This window comes from Liolophura sinensis, chromosome 4 (assembly GCF_032854445.1).
Source record: "Liolophura sinensis isolate JHLJ2023 chromosome 4, CUHK_Ljap_v2, whole genome shotgun sequence".
NCBI lineage: Eukaryota > Metazoa > Mollusca > Polyplacophora > Chitonida > Chitonidae > Liolophura > Liolophura sinensis.
The window spans coordinates 4,954,414-4,978,281 of NC_088298.1; the positions used below are offsets into that span (position 1 = coordinate 4,954,414).

A 23,868-nucleotide genomic window follows, 5' to 3' on the forward strand; every position below is an offset into this window, starting at 1 on the left:
CAGCGGCTTTGGCACACCCGTAAAATACAGATCAATTCCTGCTCCGCTGAACAATGTCCATGAACTTCCTGCACAACAACAACGCCACAGGCAGTACGGTACGATTGGCCCAGCGCAGAGAATTGGATCACATTCAGAACGAGATGTTACGTGTTCGTGAAGGGCGCCAAGTGGGGCTGATCGCCGAAAGTCATCATGGCGTCTCCATAATACCATATTTGTTCTCCGCCGCTGGGCTTTAGTTTAATTAGACAACTATGCAAATTTGTTCCGATAAAGGCAGTTTGCCAATGCACAAACTAAAAGCTACTATAAACCCAGAAAAGTTTCACAAGAAATAAAACACGCTCCTTTAGTTTCTGTTGGCCAATAGGAGGTAAGGAAAGTCTTTCAAGAATAAATCCAGTCAGGATTAAAATGAGAACAAATTCAACTACGACAAAGAAGATATGACAGACAGTTTGGCTTGGTCGATGGGTAGAACTACTTTAAAATGTTTTTTCTCATTCATTTCGAATTAAGATTGGGTAAAACAAAACCAATAGATGCAGATCCAAGAATGCTCAATTTGAAACGCTGAAAGCATGCGTATTCGTCAGTGTAGTCAAGCGTGTACGGGAATCAAGACAGTCCACGTTTGAGATCTTCGGGTCCCAGCTCGGATCACAGCTCTGCTGACGCGTTAGTGTTGTTTACAGGTATTTCTGAACAAGCGTAAACACGATCATTTCATCAAAAAAAAAGAAAAAAAAAAAAGACAGAGTAACACATTTGCACTGTATATTTTCACCGAGCTCGCATACTACGGACGCAGTACTGCATACGATACTGTGGGACTTGTAAGACATACCGTCACGCCAAATTTAGCCTTTATACAAAAAAAAAAAAAAACCAGTGTGAGTAAGCGCTAGAAATGACAAATCGCATAAAAGAAAAAAAAAAGGATTCTCTTTTACAGCGAGTAAAATTCCAAATTGACAGCAAAGGACATACTATAACAAATTGAAAACAGCAATAAAAGTTAGGTTTAAATGGGAGCGCACCGACTCGCACCCTGGACACATGCATGCAAGCCCTTGATAATAAGCGAGCTCGTGTGATGTGAATGCCAAATGAAGTGTGTGAATGCTAGGACTATGGACACGTGTTCAGGTGTTGAACTGTTCATTCTCTTTGGTCTGAAAAGATGCTTATACATAGACGACAAAAAATAATGAACGCATATATATATATATATATATATATATATATATATATATATATACACACACACGCCGCAGTCCAACACATGAGTATACATGTACGAAATTCACGCCGAGTCACCCGATTCTATAGGAATACATGTCAATCGAACGTGATAATCTTGAAAAATATCCCCTACCCCACTCTTCCCTTCCCACTCCCTTCGAGCCTAAAATGCTTGCGTAAGATAAGGATTGGTCGGGCAGGCTTTAATACGGCCATCTCCTCACTCTGGGACAATTATTGCCCATGACAAAAAAATCCCACCCAAAAACATGATATCTATACATTATATACCTACACCCGGTATAAGCAACCTGAGCAACATGCAGGGTTTAAATCGAAGGCTGTGTAAATCACCCCCTCCCCCCCTTCCCCCTGCCAAAAAGAGATTCCTATCGACCTGTCAGCCAACCGGATCGCCCCCGCAGCATTTTCGAAAGTCTAGACGGTTAGGGCTTTTCGGAACATAAATTATAAATGCTTCGGTTTTCGATTTCCAGAAACTTGGAAGTGTGCAGCGAAGCAGTTTGATGTTCATTCCCTGGGCAAAGGCGGGCGGGTGGGTGTGTGGTTGGGTCGCATCCGTAACAGTATCAAACATGCACCTTGACAGACGCAGGCTTTCAATGTGTTTCAGTGGTTTGGGTTGCATAGACATACGCCCACGACTGGTGTCATCTAGAGCACAGTCGTCGTTTTTGCAAAACAGAGATCGTTCATCACAAGTGTATAACAGCCTTACGAAATCTCATACAGCGAATTTCTCTTGAGGAACGTCCTGTCTTGGCTCGGTTTCAGTGACTGGCCAAATCATGCCGGGAGTGAACAGTTCTAGTCGCTTAATAACTTAGCGATATTCTGCTTTTGGCGGTTGAGCGCATAGTACTATCGAGAACAGTACATAAAGCCTACAGCACAGATAGGACAGTGAATCCAAATGACAACTCTTTAGACGATTAGAAAACGAACATGAACTTGACTTTTCCCCAAGTAGTCTTCTACCTCTGGAGGGTTTTGTATTGCAAAAGGTTTCTTCACAGTCAAGGTCTGGTGTACATGTACAGCTAGCACGCATGCGTCCCTTGGTACGTGCATGTATGCAGAATAAAATAGAAAACAAGGCGCTGATTGGCTTATATAAAGGTACTACAAAACAATAGAACAATGCAACATTTGTGACAAAATTACAAGAAACGTTTTGTTACCGTAACAACAAAACGCACCACCGGATTGAAAGTTGGTTTTTTTTGTTTTTTTTTTTGCACACACACAAAAAAACGTATACATATCTTTGAGATTTGTAACGATGTTAATATGTAGAGAGCGAGTCAGCTGATAACAATAATAAGGCTAAAACAGTAACAATAATAAGGCTAAAACAGTAACAATAATTAGGCTAATGTATATGCGCGACCGTAATACGGCCGAAGCAGGAAACATAAGCCATAATTCAGGTGTAAGAACATATACTGTGTGAATGTAACAACATTGTTAAGATCAGACACATACATGTACACGTACCTGTAAATACAGAACAAAAAGACAATCTGTGTTTAAAAAGGGGCAGGGGAGAGAGAAATGAAAAGACAGCACAAACTGCTCTAGTATCTCAACACAGATTTGAACACGGGTTGTATGCATACGCATCGGTAACTGTTTCACATTTTTAAAAATCACAAAGCATTGTTTAAATTAAATCAATTTACCAAGACACGTTTCTTAAACAGGCCTTGCGAATGTTTTTGATCTTAAATACATACGTTCTTGTAGAATGACCTTGAAAATGGTGAAGCTGGTATCAAATGTCAAAGGTCAAGGATGGAATTGGTCCACGGAGGTCACGGTGGTGTAAAAATCAGACCTCGTATTTGGCAGTATTTTAGCCTGAGGACGGGGGTTTTGTACCAAGGCCAAGAGATGTGTACCGCTGGTGTACGTGCGGCGGATTTTGTATATATGGGAGGTATAATTTGTACATGCGCACGACCTAAATGAGATGGCCTTCCATATAAAGCTCACATAACCAGGATATCAAATGAGATGTCAATAATGGCGTATCAAGTGACTGATCGACCGTGATACCAGTAAAAAGATGGCCGTGGTAATGATAATGGATACAGCGTCCGAAAACATGTCAAAGACAGCATGCATATAAAAAGAGTCCACGTTCAAATGAAAATGCACCCAATTATGAAAATCTCTGAACCTTGGCTATATGGTTACGACGACTGACGTAAACAAAATTAGCAGTCATGCCTGCGACAGACCATAGAGCAACAGGTGTTAAAAACCACACCTTGAAAGCGGCAATTCAAATAACTGGTAAACAGTTGTAAATGGTCCGTTCTTTTTAAAAATGTTTTTGATAATGTGCATGCTAAATTAAGCCTAACATAATTTGAAAATTCACTTCTTTTAAGAGGTATATTGTGTTCCTAATTGCAGCTAGAGCTTCCACGATAGGGCAAAGCTAAAAAGGCGTTTACCAAACTTGACGTCAGTTCCATGTAAACATTGCAATGTTACAAATCTGCCAAATGTGGCTCCGAAAATGGTTTGCTGTCTCGCATGTGGAAATAAGAACAAGGGTCTGTCAATACCCGAATGCGGCAAATTACTGCTTAGCGAAATTCGAGTGAATAAAAAAAAACCCTGCAGCTGAAGACAAGTGAAAAAAGGTCCTTGTTTACAACGTTAAGACTGTAAGCTTCTTTCGGAGAGGATAAAAGGCTATTCCTGCGCATGACCGTACATGTGTTTGCTCTTGGACGGCAACACTGGGCGTAGGTCAGTAATGTGATATATTTTCGTCAAAGTGTTACCAGCATAAAAAAAGAGAAGCGGATCACCCTAGTTCTTGAAAACCGCAATTAAGCGTCGGGAGTGTCTAAAGTGTTGTCGAGTTATCTTTCAGGACGTCAACCAAGGTATTGTCTTCAGGAACAATACATACTGACGTTTTATTCAGTTTCCTAGGATTCCAGATCGAAGGCAAAAAGACAGTTATCAAGTGAGTGGTTGGCAAGACGAAGGGCGTTTTTGACGCACGGTAGAATTATCTGCCTCCTAAACACCTTGTAGACCCTACAGTGGGTAATTTACCACAGGTATCTGAGGAGGGATGGGGAGAAAGGGTGGTGAAGACGAAGCTCAGGTATTTACTGGGGACTTATGTACTTGCACATCAAGGTGTTATGAACTCCTAATGCTGTTCCACGCACTGAGCATGCTCCCTGCAATCCAGGTTTATACAGTTTACACTGCTGAGATAAACCGTATCACGAAATTTCATAACGACACTGACGTAAAAGCGATGCATGCGTGGTCCCAAATGTACAAAGTATATTCAAAACACACACTTCGATGTTCCATTCAACGGGGGAAAAGTGGCAGATGGGGTGCAAAATGAAAACTGTTCATTTTATGTCTCTGTAATTTTTCCTGCTTGCATACCTATAACAGATTTCTTTTAACCAACAGCACATATGTGTCCGTGTCATCAAGAAGACGGTCTCCAGGTAACGCCGACAAAGATCAAAGATCAAACAAAGAGTTCGTTTTTGCCTTACTTAATGTTGATTCAGACCACTCTCGCCATTTTTACGACCATTAGTTAGAAAACAATGGGGACTTTTGCATACGCTTCAGGCATGAGCCCTTGGTCTCTTCATTGATGAACTGAAGAGTCCGTGTCAGCCATGAAGTACCCACAAACCACTGAAACCACTGGATGGAGCCGTCAAGGCATCAACTGTTTAAGTGGACACGAGTCTGTGATGTGTTTAAGCAGCTCGCACTGTTTCGTTGGCTACAGGATTTCGTCAAGCGCCATTTTGGACAACCTGTCTGTTCTCTCAATAGGCACCGTATCAACAAGTGGATTTCAGGGAATTTTTTCGGCAAAAAATGCCAAATCCAAATATCTTAAATGTACTTCTGACAAGACGAAAATTTTTCAACTGAGGTGTTCTATCTTTCGTGAGGCACATGCTTTCTTCCACGATATTATGGTACTTACGGCTCAACATAGAATCCTAACTATACTAGGGCTAAAACAAAAATGATGTATTAAACAATGATGAATTGAGTTAAAAAGGCACTTTTAACGGACTTGTTAAACATTGAACACGTGAACATTTATCTAAATTAAAAAAAAAATCATATCTATCTAAGCACTGACATATCCTTTCTAATTGAAAAAAAAATTGTGATCAATTTTTACCACTTCTTAAAAGAGTTCTCCACACACTGACGGCAACACAAGTTTCACACATGCTAATGTTAATAGTATCAGCTGTTACTAAGAGAACAATACGAAAGGCCACAAGGTTCTGCAGGAAAGGCAGACGAATCCACTTCTTTGATGGGGGGAGATTCATCATCCAGCACTTCATGTTTTGCAAACATATACAAATCAACTTTATCACAGTTTGATTTCCAATTCAATGATATGAAACTAAGAACATTCGCAAAAAACAATGTACCAATACTTCAACATCACTGGTAATGAATTGGAATATTATCTTTTTTACAAAATAAGGAAATGAAATGAAGTAAAAGAAATGAAAAATAAGCATTGAAGACACAGTTAAATAAAAAAATTTATGACATGGTGTGGAATATTGGGTCTCATGATGTCCAGCATGGGTAGATCACATGGATATCACATGATTGTCACATGACGTTCACATGATCATAGCAACAGAATCTAGGATGACAGTTACCACAAATAAAGCACTGGTTTTGTTGTTGTTGTTTTGCTGTCATCGGAATATAAAAATGCTATCTTGGACCACAATGAAACTTTGTCCACAATCTTTAAGTTCTCTCTTCGCTATAGGTCTGTTGTTGCGTGACGTTTCATATGTAATGCTAAATGGTCAGACCTAGAGAAACATCGGTCACAAAATTTGCACTGGAATGGTTTCGCCCCGGTGTGCTTCCTGTAATGGCGAGTTAATTCGTCAGATCGTGCGAATCGCCACTCGCAACCTTCCCATGTGCACTTGTAGGGCTTTTCACCTGAAAAGACAACAAATTGAATAGAGATAATTAAAAAAGATCAAAAGACTTGATAGCTGTTCTTATTTCATAACAAATATTTACGAAAGTAGGAGAAAATATAACAGTGTGAGTTTGTAATGGCGGAGAAATCTCCGCGAAAAATTCAGGTCACCTTACATTTAGACCCCTCTATAATAAAATGACCCATATTACAAAGATAGGCTGTCAAAATGCCAAGGATTTTAGCAATTCTAAAATTCTTTTAAGCAGACACAGACTTTTGTGTCATTCGGCAAGCACCATACTATGAGAAGACAACATGGCTTCACCATGCACCGCTTGATGTGGCTTATCATCCACATACGGGATACAAGGAAAACTGAACGAGCTTCTTCATACCTAGATTTGAATCCCACACCATGTAGGTGCTTTTTCTTTCTCAATTAAGCTTGTGTCAGAAGACAGAGCGTCATCAACATGAAGACCTCCTATCATTCATACTCGTGTGGTCCAGTTTACTATTCATAGAAAACAAGGAGTGCCAAGAGGAAAGGATGACCTGGCAATAGAGCAATTTGTTCTCGAATTTTTAGCAACTTTTTTTTTCTTTTTGTAGTACACGCTGATTCTGTTATTAAGATTTTGCCATCAAATACTGATTGATTAATTAAGCCCATTCTTCCTTTCTTTCTCTCCATGAACTGGTTACTCCGAACACGAAAACATCACCAAAGGATCAGAAAACTACCATTACGGGACACATATCAATGAACATCTGGATGTCTGCCATAGTTAATTAATGGATTTAACTTTGAATTTATTTTCAACAAGGCAACTCTGACAAAGACCACAAAAACAATATTATAGGCCTACATAAATCAAATAGATGGACAGGCCACTTTTTTGTGTGTGACAATTGTAGTAAAACGTATCCTGTCAACTCCTTTTCTCTGTGAAAAGATTTGATATTTTTTCATAACTGACGATCTCATCTGTTCTTTTTAGTATATATATATATATATATATATATATATATATATATATATATAATAAGAACATAAAGTTTCTCTTTCCTCACAGTTAGTCCCGATGAACAAGATTTACCTATATGAAAAAAATTTGGACAGAAATTAACTTTCAACGCTACTAAAATCAGCCCTTAACATACGGATTACAGTAGTCATCTTTGCCTGAGCAAGTCTGACCACTTTAATGCAATTTTTTTCATTTCATATTTTTTGTTGCCATGGCAACTGAGCAGAAAGTTGCAGAACACTCTCCAAGGGTAGGTTAGAATGTTCTGGAAGGCCCCAAAGGATTGTAAATGGCCATTAATTTGGTTGTGTGAGGGTATTTATGACCGCCCAAAGATCCATGGCAAAACTGGTTTGACAACAACAACACTTCGCACACAAGAATTTCAGCACACCTCACGACAAACCACTCAAAATGTGAAGGTTAATTATTACAGATTTCTTTTTCACCTGAAGTATTAGGGCTGTATATGTGTTATGAAGCTGTCCAGAAAGTTAACAGCTTGCAGAAATTTAGCAGAATTGATGATGACAGGGTAATACTGACTCTTGAACTCTTGACTCTTGAAAATTCTTGTACTTCACATCAGGATCTTTGCCCAAGCGAGTCAGTTTGAATGTTTAAATCTGACATTTTAATTCTTGCAATATTTTATAAAACTTAGATATAGATATGAACATACTGGATCAAAAGGCTATTGTGTGCAACAACATCCAACCCCAACACCCCTCCCCCCCCCCCCCTACAAACACACACATTTCTGCTAAAATTTCAGAATTAAGAGCAATGAATGAAGTCAACACCAGATTTGAACTAACAGCTTTTGTAGTGAAAGTTTGTTTGTATATGCACGTATGCTTGGGGTTTTACATCGTACATGTATGTAACAATTTCTCGGTTATATAACAACGGGGAGAGCTGTAAAAGTTTGTAATGGTCACGCTGTGGTTGGACAATAAACTTTATTCAACGTTCATGTACATGTATTCATTTGATTGGTGGGTTTTTTTTGCCACACTGAGTAATTTGCCTTTATGATGGTAGCCAGCACTCTGGTGGGCGGAAGCCAAAGACCATTTACAGGTTGCTGGCAGATCTTCCAATAAAGTTTAATAACAAGGTATACAAGCAAACAAAGTCGCTAGGCACATAAGCTTATAGCCGTAAACAGTAGGCATGAGACAGTGAACGCACGGAATGTCATCATTCCCCACAACAAAGGAATGTATACAATGTTTATCAACTGTCCTTAGTTCAATGGAGGAAAAATAGAGAAGGAAAACTGAAAACGGTAATAAACTAGAGTGAAACCTGACAACTGGCAATGGGACAATACAAAAGGTAGAATGGCGCAATGCAGTTTGATTACGAGGCAGGCACAAAGGGAGAAGACTGAGTGGGTGAAGATCAAAGAGACAGGTCATCGGTACCCTGTCAACAAAGGTACCTATGAGACACACCCATGACAAGGTCACTCAAGGTCAGTCAAATGCATGCCGGGCGACACAAAGCTTTTGTTAACTTATTGCTGACAAAGAGGCAGAAATTCCACAAGTCTCACGTATCCACCGAATTCTTTTCAAAGACGACACTGTAACGTGCCAAACCCCAATAAATTACCAACACAGCGCACTTTTGGTCACAACGCACTTATGACAATTTTTATGAGTGCAAAAGTTGAAACTAAACTAAACTAAAATTTGTTTCTTAATTCTGTTAGTTTGTTTTTATCTTTTACACATGAAAGCAATATACTGTAGCAAAAAATGACAATCTGATAATGGACAGCAGTCCAAAATTTCCTTTGGAAATGGGACAGACCATGTAGTAAATTTATATAAATAAAAACAATAAACCTATAAATCTACATTGTAACATTTTTTTTAATATTGCCTATGCATTTGTACCTAACATGACTATTTTTAAGATGGAAAAATACACAAAAACAGTGTAATTCACACATAACAGTCAAACTGTGGTCAGGCTATACACATGTAGTTGTGATTCATACAGAACTTCACACATACATAACAGTTGAACTGTGGTCAGGCTATACACATGTCGTTGTGATTCATACAGATTCATACAGAACTTCACACATACATAACAGTTAACCTGTGGTCAGGCTATACACATGTAGTTGTGATTCATACAGATTCATACAGAACTTCACACATACTTAACAGTTGAACTGTGGTCAGGCTATACACATGTAGTTGTGATTCATACAGATTCATACAGAATTTCACGCATACATAACAGTTGAACTGTGGTCAGGCTATACACATGTAGTTGTGATTCATACAGATTCATACAGAATTTCACACATACATAACAGTTGAACTGTGGTCAGGCTATACATATGTAGTTGTGATTCATACAGATTCATACAGAACTTCACACATACATAACAGTTGAACTGTGGTCAGGCTATACACATGTAGTTGTGATTCATACAGATTCATACAGAATTTCATGCATACATAACAGTTGAACTGTGGTCAGGCTATACACATGTAGTTGTGATTCATACAGATTCATACAGAACTTCACACATACATAACAGTTGAAGAGGTCAGACTATACACATGTAGTTTCTTCACTCTGCCTCCAACACCTTAACATCAAAAACAGTCAAAACACCTCCATCCAGACTTGATCAAGTCAGAAAACAAATCAGATTTGGTATTGTGACCTTGAAGTGACCTTGCTCACACTCTTATGTATATGGAATTATAACCAAACATGTTATAAGTGAGAATTTTGAGGGAATTAACGCTTTTTTATTCCATGTTCATGAATCCATTTTGTGTTCCAGAAATGTCTCTGATTAAGAGTGCCATTTTAAGATTGTCTAAGATATATGTACTTCAAGAAGCAGCTAATGTATAAAAAAAAAACAAAACAAAAAAAAAAAAACTGGACACATGGCCTAAATTTCTGATGACAAAAAGTTCAACTCTTCATGAAGCTTGGATTTATATATTGCTGGGAGAAGCATGCGGCTCAACACTCCTTGTGTTTGGGAAGAAACTGGTTTTCGTCGAAAATATTAGAGCATAAATCATACAGATAGCTAAGGACAAAATAACAGAAGATATCTTAATTTCTTTTTCTTTTCCACAGTTATGTATGAAATACAAAAGACAAAGGATCTTAATTGAAAGTGATGAAAAGCAAACTTTGATTCGCATGATATATATCACAGACTCAGGCATGTAAGAGTTTCTTTAATTTGTGGAAATTATATTTAGAGCTTAATTGACATCATCACACAAATGTCATCTTTTCCTGCAAAGTAATAAGTGCAAACACTGACTTTTTGTGTTTTAACAACACATTTTTGTCCCTTAAAATGAGATCAAATACAAGTAACGATGGTTTTTGCAACATCACGTACATGGATAAACATGCTGTATGTACTGATTTATCCAAACGTATTTAAATGCCTCTGTGGCCAAGTGATCAGAGTGCTGGCACATGCTGGTTTCCTCTGAGGTCGTACGTGGGAAGGTCTACAGCAACCTGTGGCTAGCCGTGGGTTTCCCTCCCACCATAAAAATGGTGACCACCTTCATATTTAAGTGAAGCATTCTTGAGCATGGCGTAAAACTCCAATCAGATAAACAAATATATACAATTCACATATGTATTTTTAACCACTTATTTCTTGGCCTTCAAACTATGATAATAATTCCAGGCTTTTCTCATGTCAGTGGTATTGACATATCCGTAAAAAACATGAAATCACAGTTCTGACTCAGTTTGAATATGTTTACACACAGAATAACAAAGGTAAACACTACCACATTTTTGTGAATATCACTTCCTTCTTGTGCTCTTTCAATTCATTTTTTCTCCAAAAATACATCTACTTCGTGCAGTGGTGAACAAATGCAAAATCCAATGTAAGTCTGCCTAAGTAAATCTTTGACGCAGCTTAGTTTTGTGTGTTGAAATGCAAAGAAACAAGCAATAATGGTGTGCCTTTGAACTGGGTCACATCTACAGCGAGGTAATACACAGGGTACATGCATAGGACATGCACGGATTTTGTGTGTGCTTAAGGGCACCCAATGGAAAAACCCTCCCATATTAAGAGCACTCATAAATTTCTTTCATTTTCTTGAGGAGGTTTTTAAGTACATATAGAATTTTTGACCCAAAATTTTATCAGTTACTACCCTGCTCATTTTTCCTGATTCTGAGAGTTCTGTTGACATTAGAAAGGCGTTTTAGTGTTAGTTTTGGGAGGTAGGATGGTGTCTTTCCAAACTAAAACCCATTTTTGCCTCCTAAAAAGCGGCATTTTTTTTTGCTATGTTAATTCTTAAGGCAAATTCAGTATTAAACACACTTGGTGCATATATTTCTGGGATAACTGGTACACTCAAAACATCTGTTAAATTTAACAGAAAGTTTGTTGTCTGAGTGATGTTAGAATGTATTACTTCTGTTATTGCAACAGATTATTCTGTTAAATAATCATATTCTACTGATTCAACATAACTATTTATTGAGTGTACAAATACTCCAGCAAGAACTGACAAAATTACTTTTGACATTTAAACTGAAATTTATAAATACCTTCTTTTACTGAATAAATTTCTGGATTTTTTTTTCGTTATGTCACAATAGCTTGCTTTATTGATTATCTTAAATATCAGCCAAGGAACATTTACATAATTTGGTTTATAGGAAGTCTTTGAAGTTCACCAAAGAGTGAGCATATATAGGCAGAAAACACCTGTATTATTTTGACACATGCCTTCACTACTTTGATCTGTGCAATATGTGCATATATTTATTAGGATCCAGGTCATCCTTGAATGTACTGTAGCAAAGAATGCTGGGTATGTCAATATGTGTCAAAATAATCTCTATACGCTAGTTGCAAAATGGCTGAATTACGGATAAACAAACATTGGCGCTGACAAAATCAACATCGCATGTGGTATGCTTTGAATCGAACTCTTTGAAATGTTCAACTCAATTCTGCATCTGTGAGCACAATCACTGGTCAACAAACAACCAATGAAAGGCAGCTTTTTTAGAAGTTAAAAGTACCCTTAATGCCTTTGGCGTCGCTGTTCAAATATTTGTTTTCGAGACCATACCTGATATTATTATAACTATCGATGTTCAATTAAAAATCTCAACCTGATAGACCTGTAATAGTAATGAAGTGTTATAAACCCGTAATGATTCATTCAACCTGTTTACCTCTGATTTCTTCATTTTTTTTTTTTTTTTAACTTTTCATAATGCAACTATCGTGTAACATGTGACATTGGTATTTGTAGGTGTATTAAACAATCTGTAATAAAAATAATAATAATAATAAAGAAGTTTTAAATCTGGAAAATTGGAATCTGATTTGAATTTCATAACTAATCAAAATCATTCTATTTTCTACAAACATGAGTAAGCAAAAATAATGTCTTTTTTAAGGTATCAATTCAGAGCTATTTCTCTCTTTATAACCAATCAAATTACCCATACATTAGATTTTGAAGAGATTGGTCTAGTCAAAATTTGGCAAATTATAACTTTGTACCTCTTATTATTCCACTTAAAAATTAGGTACAATAAACAAAAAAAAGACTTTTTTTTTCATCATATGAAAACAACCACTAAGTTGAAAAAACTTAAAGAGTCTTTCAAAGACAACGCCTAGTAACTCATAACTTTCTAGCATATTTCCACGTAAAACAGCCAAGGGAAATTTGTGTCGTTTGCCACTTGGGTAATTGACCAATCAGCGTCGAGATCATATGTATCATATGGCAGAAAGACTGATCAGATTTCCATGGCAGAAATATCCGGTTTTCTACCAAATAATCAGTACACGTTCTCATCGGATTACATTTTGACTTCTGTCACTGCATCATCTGGCTCTGATATCCAGCCAGCGACGAGTCTAGGACTCAAATCTGATTTGAAGCAAGTCACCCATATTGGACTGCAAAGGTTTCCTCAAAAGAGAGTATCCTAGAGGCAGTTGAATTCCATCAATGTTATTGCCAACAATTCCTTGTATCATGTTACTATCTAATCGTATTGATGGCTCATGCAATTAGATTAAAATGAATCCTATTCCACAGGGGGAACAACAAACTATGAACTCCTATACTGTTATAACGCAATCCAAGAATCTACCGAAAGATTTCTGCAAACTGAAAATGCCTTTGGAATTTCTCTGCCAAAGGCAGTTCAACCTATAAAAGAATTGACTAAAAGGATGTATGTAGAGTATTGTTCTCAATGAAGAGTTCTGCCACAAAAGCAGACACACCAATTTCAATTTTTCATTTTGAATTAAATTAAATTTTGTAGTTTGTAGGTGTCAAAAAAAGTGAACTATCACAAAGTTGACATAGCAAATGCAAATTTTTCGAAAAAGCTAAAAATTCCATGAATTAAATTTTATGTCTCAATGGACAGTTATGTGCCTTTACACTAAAACTCTTCACACTCACAGTCAATTGTTCCCACAGAAAAAAAATAGCCTCGATGCTGAATGGCCGACAGCGAAGATCCTGGATTAAACCTGTGTCTTAATTTGTAAAGCTTTAGTGCACACAAATAAAGGTGTACGTTTTCTGATTTCATATTTCGTCCCAAAACTAAACAGCTTTACATTAAAATTATACCGATTTACATATTTCACACAACCTCCAATAAGATTCGATTATGTTAATATTCATGCACTTCAAGTGAGACAATAAAGTTATCATCTAAGGTGACATTTAAAGCAAAAAAGGAAAAAAAACCCCAAAAGAATGTTGAATATGACACAATATATTTACCTGTATGTGTCCGTAAATGAGCTTTAAGATGTGAACTTTTTGTGTAGACCTTCTTACAGCCAGTGTAAGGACATTTGTGAATTCTTCTCTTATTGTCCATATCCTGAAGCTCTAGTCGGCTTCGGCTTGCCGGTGACACCGGTGGTTTTTGATTGGGTGATGTGTAAGGGCGACTCCTCACGGCAGGGCCAGCCTGACTCCCCAGTGGGATTCTTTGCCGTTGAATTATGTCCCCTGAAGCCACGCGCACAGCAATCGTTGTCGTGCGACCAGGAGGTGCCACAAGTCTTAAAGCGAATGGATCATTTGTTTTTGTTGAAATTGGCGACAAAGGCGGATCGCTGATGTTGCTGTCCCAAGAGACAGCGCTAGACGAAGAACTAAAACTTTTTAAGCTAATTGTGTCAGAAGTTCTGTCGTTTAAGTTCAAATGCGCGAGCTCCTCCAATCGCTCGTCGGCTTCTGTCACATCATCCACCTCGTCGTCATTGGAATCACTTAAACAATCGTCATCCGGCTCAGGGAAAAATTCCTCCTTTAACTGAAGCAGATCGACATCATCAAGTGGTCCGCGCTCCGAGCTGCCATTTTGTCCCGCCAGGTGGCTCCAGGAACAATCAAGGTCGCTGCCTAGCCGTTTGTATGAGGTTAACTTTGGTTCATTTTTGGAAAGGTACCGCTCCATTTCAAGGCAGTTCTACAAAAAATAAACAGATGAAAATACATAAGTTTTCAATCATTTTAATATCGCAACACTGATGCAATACCAATATTATGTCAAATAAACAAAATATAAACATAAGAATAGTATACACAAATTGTAAACAAAACAAAAAAGAGATTTGCATAAATGACTTATGCCAATGCATTATATTCAACTACCATTGTTGGCAATTCTGCAGCACTTGGGTGTTGTATCTAAGGAAATGAATTTGATCACAAATACATTTATAAACACATCAACATTTATACCATTATGTATTTTCGATAATGTATTTTCAGTATTTCCAATAATGTATTTTTTATATTTCATGCATTTTTTGCAGGGCTATATGTATTTTAACATTATGTGAAATAGACACAGAAATACCATGGAAACTGACAAAGTTCATATTCATCTGTTGACAGATATGCAAATTAGCATGTATTTCAAATAGCTAATTATCTCTCCTTTAACAGGGGCTATATACAAAGATATTTTTAGTGCCAAATATCAGTTTGAAATAGGCCTGTACTCATAGCTTTGATCAAGTTATTTAATCAGCTTTACATCAAATTCTTGATTAGAATTAAATTCAGATCTAAAACTGCCCAAGCATGATCGGCCTGCTTCCATTGACAAGAACAATGGTCACGACTTTCATGGTTTTAATTAATTGTCGAACTATTTTTTCATAAATGGCAACAATCTTAATATGGAATGATACAATCTGACATCACGGTGGCCGTTGTCAAATAAAATCTGTATTAACTGCTCACGATCGAGACACATTAATGCTGTTTATTAATACAGTCGACACCTGTGTGATGGCTGCATGCATGCATGCATGCTTATTAGCAAAATGCATCTCTTCTATATGCATGCACAGGTGTTTCACTTGTGGCCTAGGAATTCGCCCATGACCATATGACTCATGGCCTGCTTTATACACCAATGCTAACAACTATACCAAACTGAATTACCATCTTTATTTTGGTTGAATTATCATTAAGTAGGTCAACCCATGCTCTACATCCAGTTTGACCATGTGATATGATCTCTTAATTGGCATGTACCAGAAGTCATCATATAGGTATCATGAAAGGTATCAAATCTTTGTAATCAAACAGAATGCATGCTCCTTTTTTTTGTTTTTTCTTCTCTCTCTCCAGCTAACCTTGGAAATACCACAGGGCATTTATTGTTCGTTGACCACGAATTTACAACTCCCCCTTGCATTACCCATGTGGCGTTACAGGGTACATTGTAAATAAGCTACTTTGGGAGCATTGTTGTAAATCAAATTCATTTGATCTTTATTTTATATAAAAATAGAAGTTTTACACAGTTGTCTCCCATTTCATTCACTCTTCGGTAAACTACGACGGTCATATAAGTCATATGACGCTTGAGAGTCTTATGAGCCAAAAATTTGAGCCAAAAAAAAAAAAAAAACCCTTTTCTAATGAACTACATTCTCGTGAAATTTGAATAAGCTAGCCATCCTGATCTTTCAGCAATAATTATTGCGGCATTAACAGCACAATCCTTACAGACATTTGATTAACTTTTCGAATTTAATACATGGCCGACTAGTGATTATGATAGGTTTCTTAATCTTTAAGTCTCAGGCAAGATAAATTTGTAAAAATTCCTCCACCTCCACCCCGGGGATCTACATCAATATAAACACTTGACCACAAGCTGTCACATGTTTTACGAGTGAATGTCACATCTGTTTTCCTGCAAAATGCACCTAGTTTAAATAAATAAATCCATAAAAACACTGTTTCACGGGTGACTTGTTCATTTATTTCAACAGAACTGCCACATTATAGCTCTCGATGTTTTACGATGTTACAGTGTGTTTCATGTAACGGGCGGAAATCCTCGCAGGCTATAAATCAGAATTTTAACTGACAGACAAAACGATATGTTACAGGCTTGATCGCAACAGTCAGAGCTACTTTTCATTGCTGTTAGTTAGTGCAGCGAAAAACGCAAAATCAATCCACGATGGCAAACATTCTTTACGATTTGTCGTAATTACAATGTATATACACCAATGCAATCGACCGTGGAAATGTTGTCATGGCGATGAGGGAATGGCACCCAGCCAAAAATCAGATCCTAATCTCCCAGCCAATCAAATCAGATAATCTACTGGCTGTACTCATGAATATTCATATGAGCCTTGATACACGGTCATGAATGTGATCAAAGTTCAACAGATATAAATGCAGAAGAAAAAAAAAATTCTGACAAAGGCAAAGAAATTAACTTTCATTTAGAAATTGGATCGTGTTTTGGATATAATCTGAAACTGATAATCCATCATGTGTATGTGTGTAAATTTGTGTATGGCTTGGAAATGGAATTACATGTATTATAAATACAGACAATTCTAAAAGCAAAAAGTACATTAATTATCCAAAGTTATTTAAATACTTAACAGTAATGCAGTTATTAATTAATGCAGATATTATGACGGTTGAATCAATTTCTTGTTTCATATCTGTACCATGGCTTCAGCGTTGTACTGCCGGGGGGGGGTGGGGGTGGGGGGGGGGGGGGGGGGGAAATCCCAATTGCATGAGGTGTTGTTTTGTCCTACATTTTAATCAAATTGTCGATCCTCCCTCTCCCGAGACAAATTGGTTTACACAACCAACCAGACACACAAATGAGCCTACACAAGACTCTGATCTAGATAAGGTATGTTTGAAGTAAGTTTTGGAGTTTCAAGATGATGTGCTGTAAATAACCTAAAATTTTGCAACCAAAAACGTGCACTTTCACAGGACATAAAATGACACAAAATATAACTTTCAGCGCTAGGACTACACATTTTTCCCCATAGTATTATCATCTTCTCTTCCACACAAACCTCAAAGCACCTTTCTAAGATCAAAAGAATTCTCACAATCAGGAAAAATGAGCAACTCAGGTGAAATTTTAGAACGTTTCTGGTAGCTGATATGTTTTGTGTACCTATATACTGTTAACATAACTTGGAGTGCTAAATTACTCGTGCACAAACATAGAGTTTGCTTACACACCTGGATATAGTCCACAGTCACGCCCTTAAGTTCTCGTAACATTCTTTAGCTTAACTTGCACGCAAATTTACTGTAATTCTTACCATGAATACCCAATCATCAAACAGGTACTGTTTCATATAGATGGCTTATCGCAATTTAATCAGTAATCTAAAAATATCTCCGAGAAATACAGGTGCATATTTGAAATCGGTTTCTGGTATGGATGTATACAGCCTGATTGGTTTCCACGCTGCTTCGAGTTTCATACCCTCAAAACACTGAAAACATTTACACTGCCATTCTAGCCATGTTTTATATGTGGATAGATCAGTACAATTTGTATTTAGAACACCACTATGGGCATTAAGAAGTTAAAAACCAAATACACTCATACGCAACACACATTTATATACACTGTTCACCAATTGTATGTTATAAAAATAAAAACACCAGCAATTCAAATCTTGAGGTATTTGGGAGGGCAGCCAGGTGAGAGAAATCCTGTTTTATTGCTGATTCAGTGCATTCTACACTCCCAAAATATTTTAAAAGCAACTCATCAAAATGAGCTTTTATATATTGTTGTGAGACAACACGTATGTACAATAAATACACAATGACCAAAATCAAACCATGGATACTGTATACATCTAATTCTCTCTTTAATTTCTCTTTAATTCCCCTACCAATATCCAGTGATACTTGTGTACCGCATTACTGTACCATCTCACCTGGCACAGGTAAATCAAAATGGCCCTAGACACACTTTAATCGTCATAAAATGCATCACTTTAATGATTTATTGCATATACTCACGCAATGTACAAAACGTATGTGACTATTTTACGCTCTAACTAACACCCACCCACGTGCACTAAAGGTAAACACTCTTACCCTAGGCGTGGACTAAAAGCATACCTCAGCTACCCGTCACAATACCTGTGTGATCATCAGCCAGGTACGCTGATTACAGGTGCACACAGGTAAAACCACTTAATAGATCCGCAGGAGTGGCTGGGGCCACTGATTCTTTTGACAATATTGACCATATACTAAGTCATAACTAATAACTCGAGAGACTAATACAGCATACAGCGCCACCGTGGGGATCTGAACACTGTAATGATTTACCCTACATATCCTAAAATTTCACACATACAACATGTTGCGATGTAAATGATCGCTAACACGCTGCAGTATGCAGTAAAATGGTGCTTTGCTATTAATACACAGTCCGGTGCAGTTCTCCTAAATATACAGTCTGGTGCTTTGCTACATGAATGTATATACAATCTAATGCGGTGTTTGTTACTAACACACAATTCGGTGCCTTGTTACTAACACACCATTCGGTGCCTTGTTACTAACACACAATTCGGTGCCTTGTTACTGACACACCATTCGGTGCCTTGTTACTGACACACCATTCGGTGCCTTGTTACTAACACACAATTCGGTGCCTTGTTACTGACACACCATTCGGTGCCTTGTTACTAACACACAACTCGGTGCTTTGTTACTAACACACCATTTGGTGCCTTGTTACTGACACACAACTCGGTGCTTTGTTACTCACACACAATTCGGTGCTTTGTTACTGACAGACAATTACTACAAAAGTAGACAAGAAGATATATAATATATCCCTTGACTTCCACCAATATGCCATAAACTTTCAGCACAATCGATGGGGAGGCACGTGGGTATAAATCCGTGTCAAATGCTGGAAAGTCCATCATTAACTTGCCAATTTAAGGCACGTGGAACGTTTCCTTGATCCACCCTTAAAACTGATGGCCATCACATGAAGGAAATATTTTTTGATAGAGCATCATAAATACCCAATGATTAACCAAAAAAACCCACAAAATTACAACTTCAGAAGTAAACAACAACACAGTTGTTAGACACTGAGACATATGTGTTGTCACGGTAACAAGATCAAGTTAATGAGAGCAAATGGCAGCAAACACCATTACAGGTATTGACCATCTGAACGGCATACACTATCGAAAGCAGGCTCTAACAGCTTCACAGGACGAGCTCTTCTGTCATTAGAGGCAGGAAAGTGGCATCGTTAGCTCAGGGATCTTCCCTGATGCTTGGACTATCCTTATAATCCGCATCTTTTGATCTGGAACGTAAATGATGCTAATGTCACAGACAACGATCTCTCAGTTGCAGATCAAAGACTTGTTTACCTGTTGTCCATTTAACAAATCAATCAATGGACTCGGCAATTTGTCCTATTCTTTGTAAGCATGAATTGCTCGTACAATGCCGCGCTCAAATCATTCTTAAAAGGGTTCTGTTTTGCCCGAAAAATTCTGGACATTCATCTCCCGAGGTTTCTTTGTAATACGTTCCCATAATGATGAATCCCCCTATCATGACACGCAGGTCAGAAAACCATTTGCAAAAACTAGAAAATTGACCAGTCGTGTATATACACTTAGTTTGGCTTGGTCATGAACCTTCAGACGGACAAGTAGTAACCATCTAAGCCACACAACACCCCACCCCACCCCACCCCACTCCAACTCTTTCCACCACCAAGGTCAGGCCTTACTCAGATGCCAAGGGCTTATGACATCGAAAAACAGATTTAATATTAAGGTTAATATTTACACAAAAGTGGCAGAGCAAGATGGATTTACAATCAACCTTTATATACAAAATTCACAATCAACCTTTATATAAAAAAATTCACATCGGTTAGCGCGCTAGCGCAGCGTAATGACCCAGGAGTCTCTCACCAATGCGGTCGCTGTGAGTTCAAGTCCAGCTCATGCTGGCTTCCTCTTCAGCCACATGAGGTAAGGTCTGTCAGCAACCTGCAGATGGTCGTGGGTTTCCCCCGGGCTCTGCCCAGTTTCCTCCCACCATAATGCTGGCCGCCAACGTATAAGTGAAATATTCTTGAGTACGGCGTAAAACACCAATCAAATAAATAAATAAATATACAAAATTCACAATCAACCTTTGTATACAAAGAAGGTCAACATGCCGACTGTACACGTGTGATATGCTAGAAGCATTTATTAAAATGAGGAACACTTTATCAACGCCTTTTCAAATTTATACACTTTGAACCAAAGAAAACCAAATAATGAATTCATAATTAATTTTTTCATTTACAGTTTTTTTCCATGTGTCCAACTGCAGGTTTATTAATAATTCTGTAAATACAAATTACAAGCAAAAGTCAATTCAAATCTGGACTATAAACTAAATAATCAGACAGGAATAAAAGTTTGAGAACAAAAAAAAACAAGATGAAAAAAAAAAGAATTTTAAAAGTTGCCAGACCAGATAGGAGGCTTCGATAAGAAGTTTGACAAATTAAAATCAAAAAATACATTTCAAAAACATGACTGAGTTTTCTTTTTCACCACTGTTATTTAATGGATGGTTTTAAGTTTGACCTCTGACACACGTTTGACCTCTGACACATGTTTAACCTGAATCTCTGCTCAGAGGGCTTGTCTGTTAAATTGACACAAAATTTGAAAGCAAAACAAACAAAAAAGGTGCAAAATTAATTCTTTCTAAAACTTGTCCTGGTTAGATTCTTCAAGTTTTGTTACAAAAAGAGAGAAGTTATCAAAAAAGAATTGAAACCATAATAAACTTTTAACCACTGACATACCAAACACAATTTACAACTTCACATTATTCTTGCACTTTTTAATTTTTTACCAAATTAACCACTGTAATCAGTCTGCAACCATAAAAACTGTGTTGTGAACACTTCCTGTTTTCATAAATAATCTTAGCAGATCAACTCAGTTAAGATGGGTTGCAAATATAAAAATTGATAATAAAAAAAAAAAAAAAAAAAGATAGATATGCACATAGACAAGCATGACATATAAAAAAAAAATGATTTCATGCTTCGCTGGTTTTGTAGAGTAAAAACGAAATCCCATGTGAATCATTATTGCTTTAAGCCGTCAATATTTCAGCCGTATCGTGGTGAGCAAAACATCCCCTGTGTGAACTTGAATGGCACTGATGTTTTTTTTTCTGATTACTGAATTGTAGTAAAAACTGAAACAGCTGGTGGTCGAAATGAGACTATTGCCAGTATATAGTGTGAGGATGCCAAAATGAATCAAGGGTTCAAATCCCATTGAAAGCCAGGTCAACTATCCCCCTTCATGCTGAACGCAAAGCAAAAGGAAGTTCCAGCTTCCTCTTTAAGGTCTTAGGTGTGACTCGAGCCAGGATTGACCCTGGGTCTACTGCTCCCGAAGCGGACGCTCTACCAACTGAGCTATCAGGGCCAGTGTGGGGGTGAGGATGACGGCAATGTGTAATATTTGGCTCTTGCTCTTGAACTGTTAACGTTTCACACAGGATTTCTGTCACTGTTCTTATTTTATCCATTTTCCCCAACATCTATATAGACTAAACTGTTCTATATATCCTTTTTTTTAAGCATACCAGTAGTACAAACTGACAATACACTGTTAAGATAAATTTATAAATGAAGAAAATGTAGCATATGACAAGTTATATAGTTATAAACATTCCTTAACACCTACTGCTCTGAAACAGACTATAGTTCTTCTGCTGACAGAAAACACAACAAGGCTGTTCTAACAATGCAGGCCATCATGCCCTGTCCCTCCCACAACATTCCTTAGTGGGTTGTGAGCACAGGGCCAAATCTTCCATCCCCACAAACACAGAAACTTGTCAGGTCAAAATGTCAGAGCCTGTTTATGTGTGTACCTACATCTCCTTGTAGAGAAAGGGTCTACGCCAAGGAGGTCTGCTCAGACCAGTTTCATTGACATTCCTCCACATTATAACACATCACTGTGAAAAATAAATGAGTCTATGCCAATAATGTGCATGGGACAAAGAAAGATAATCTCTTTTTTTTTTTTTAATAGGAAAAGTCTTGTTTGCATAGGCTAATATTAATGAACATTAATTCTTAAACTTGAAATATATCTTCATTATTTAGAGTGCCATACACCCGTATGATGGGAATAAGAGCAAAAACAGAAGGCTTCAAATCTGTCCGATGCAACGTTCAAATTTATTTTCCTGCAATTCGTATCCAGTTTTATTTTACCAAGAAAAACAGCATTAAACAATGAAATACCCCAAGCTTGGTAATATGTTTATATTCTAGATATTAAATCAAACCAACCCGATCATCAACATATCAAGATATACTTACAACACTGGCTGATGTCAGACAAGGAGATCTGCTATGTCTAATACTATTTTATGTTTCTAATTATTATTTTTTTTTGGCTACATTGTAAAATTACATGATCACCTATGTACACAGATTTACGCTTGTTTAATCCTTTTGTGAAAAGCTTAAGCTACAATCTACTATGATTACATTATCACTGCGCCAGTAGTGATCGCTTCAAAGACTCTTCAAACGAATGCTTGTAAGCATGTGCCTCCTATTAAATTCCTAAATACAAAACCTGGGTAAATTTCAATGAACAACATATAGCCCAGCCTATACAACACAGCCTTTCAAGGAACATTAAATAAATCAACTTTGCAATGTATGTTAGTTACGTACCAATGCCAGACTACTTGTCGCAAAGGTCAAATCTGCTTTGGTTGTAGAGCGGGGCGTGGAAGGCATATGCGAACTATACACATACGCTATATAACGATGAATAAAAGCTTGAATGATCAGAGTTCACAACAATCAACGGGTTGTCGTGAGAATGTCAGATTTGTGGCTGGCTGCGTTTGTTAAGGGATATAGACCATTCATTACATTTCAGCCCTTAATAACGAGATTAAAGTCCATATTTCACACGTACAACTACTGTATCTGTATGGGCACTCATGCGTTAATACACAAAGACGGTCAAATATATATAACTCTTCAGCACAGGGAGTTAAAAAAGCTTGCTTAACTATATATACGCATAAATGTGAAAGCAGTGTCTCTGATGTGGCTACACGTACTTGAACAATTTCCATACATCTATGGAAGTAACTATAGCTTTCAGAAAGAAAAATAACAGCAAAATTGCCATATAATGGG

The 23,868-nt window shown here is 37.4% G+C and overlaps 1 protein-coding gene across 1 annotated transcript in view; it reads right to left on the minus strand.

Annotated features, from left to right (window-relative positions):
* Positions 1–1,625: 1,625 nt before the first annotated feature.
* Positions 1,626–23,868, minus strand: part of LOC135464588 (Krueppel-like factor 6) — a 46,481-nt gene continuing 24,238 nt past the window's right edge. The window contains exons 2-3 of the mRNA XM_064742028.1: positions 14,094–14,790; positions 1,626–6,267 (exon numbers count right to left, since the gene is read on the minus strand). Coding sequence (XP_064598098.1) covers positions 6,080–6,267; positions 14,094–14,790 — 885 coding nt within the window. The 3' untranslated portion in view covers positions 1,626–6,079. The remainder of the gene's footprint in view (positions 6,268–14,093; positions 14,791–23,868) is intronic.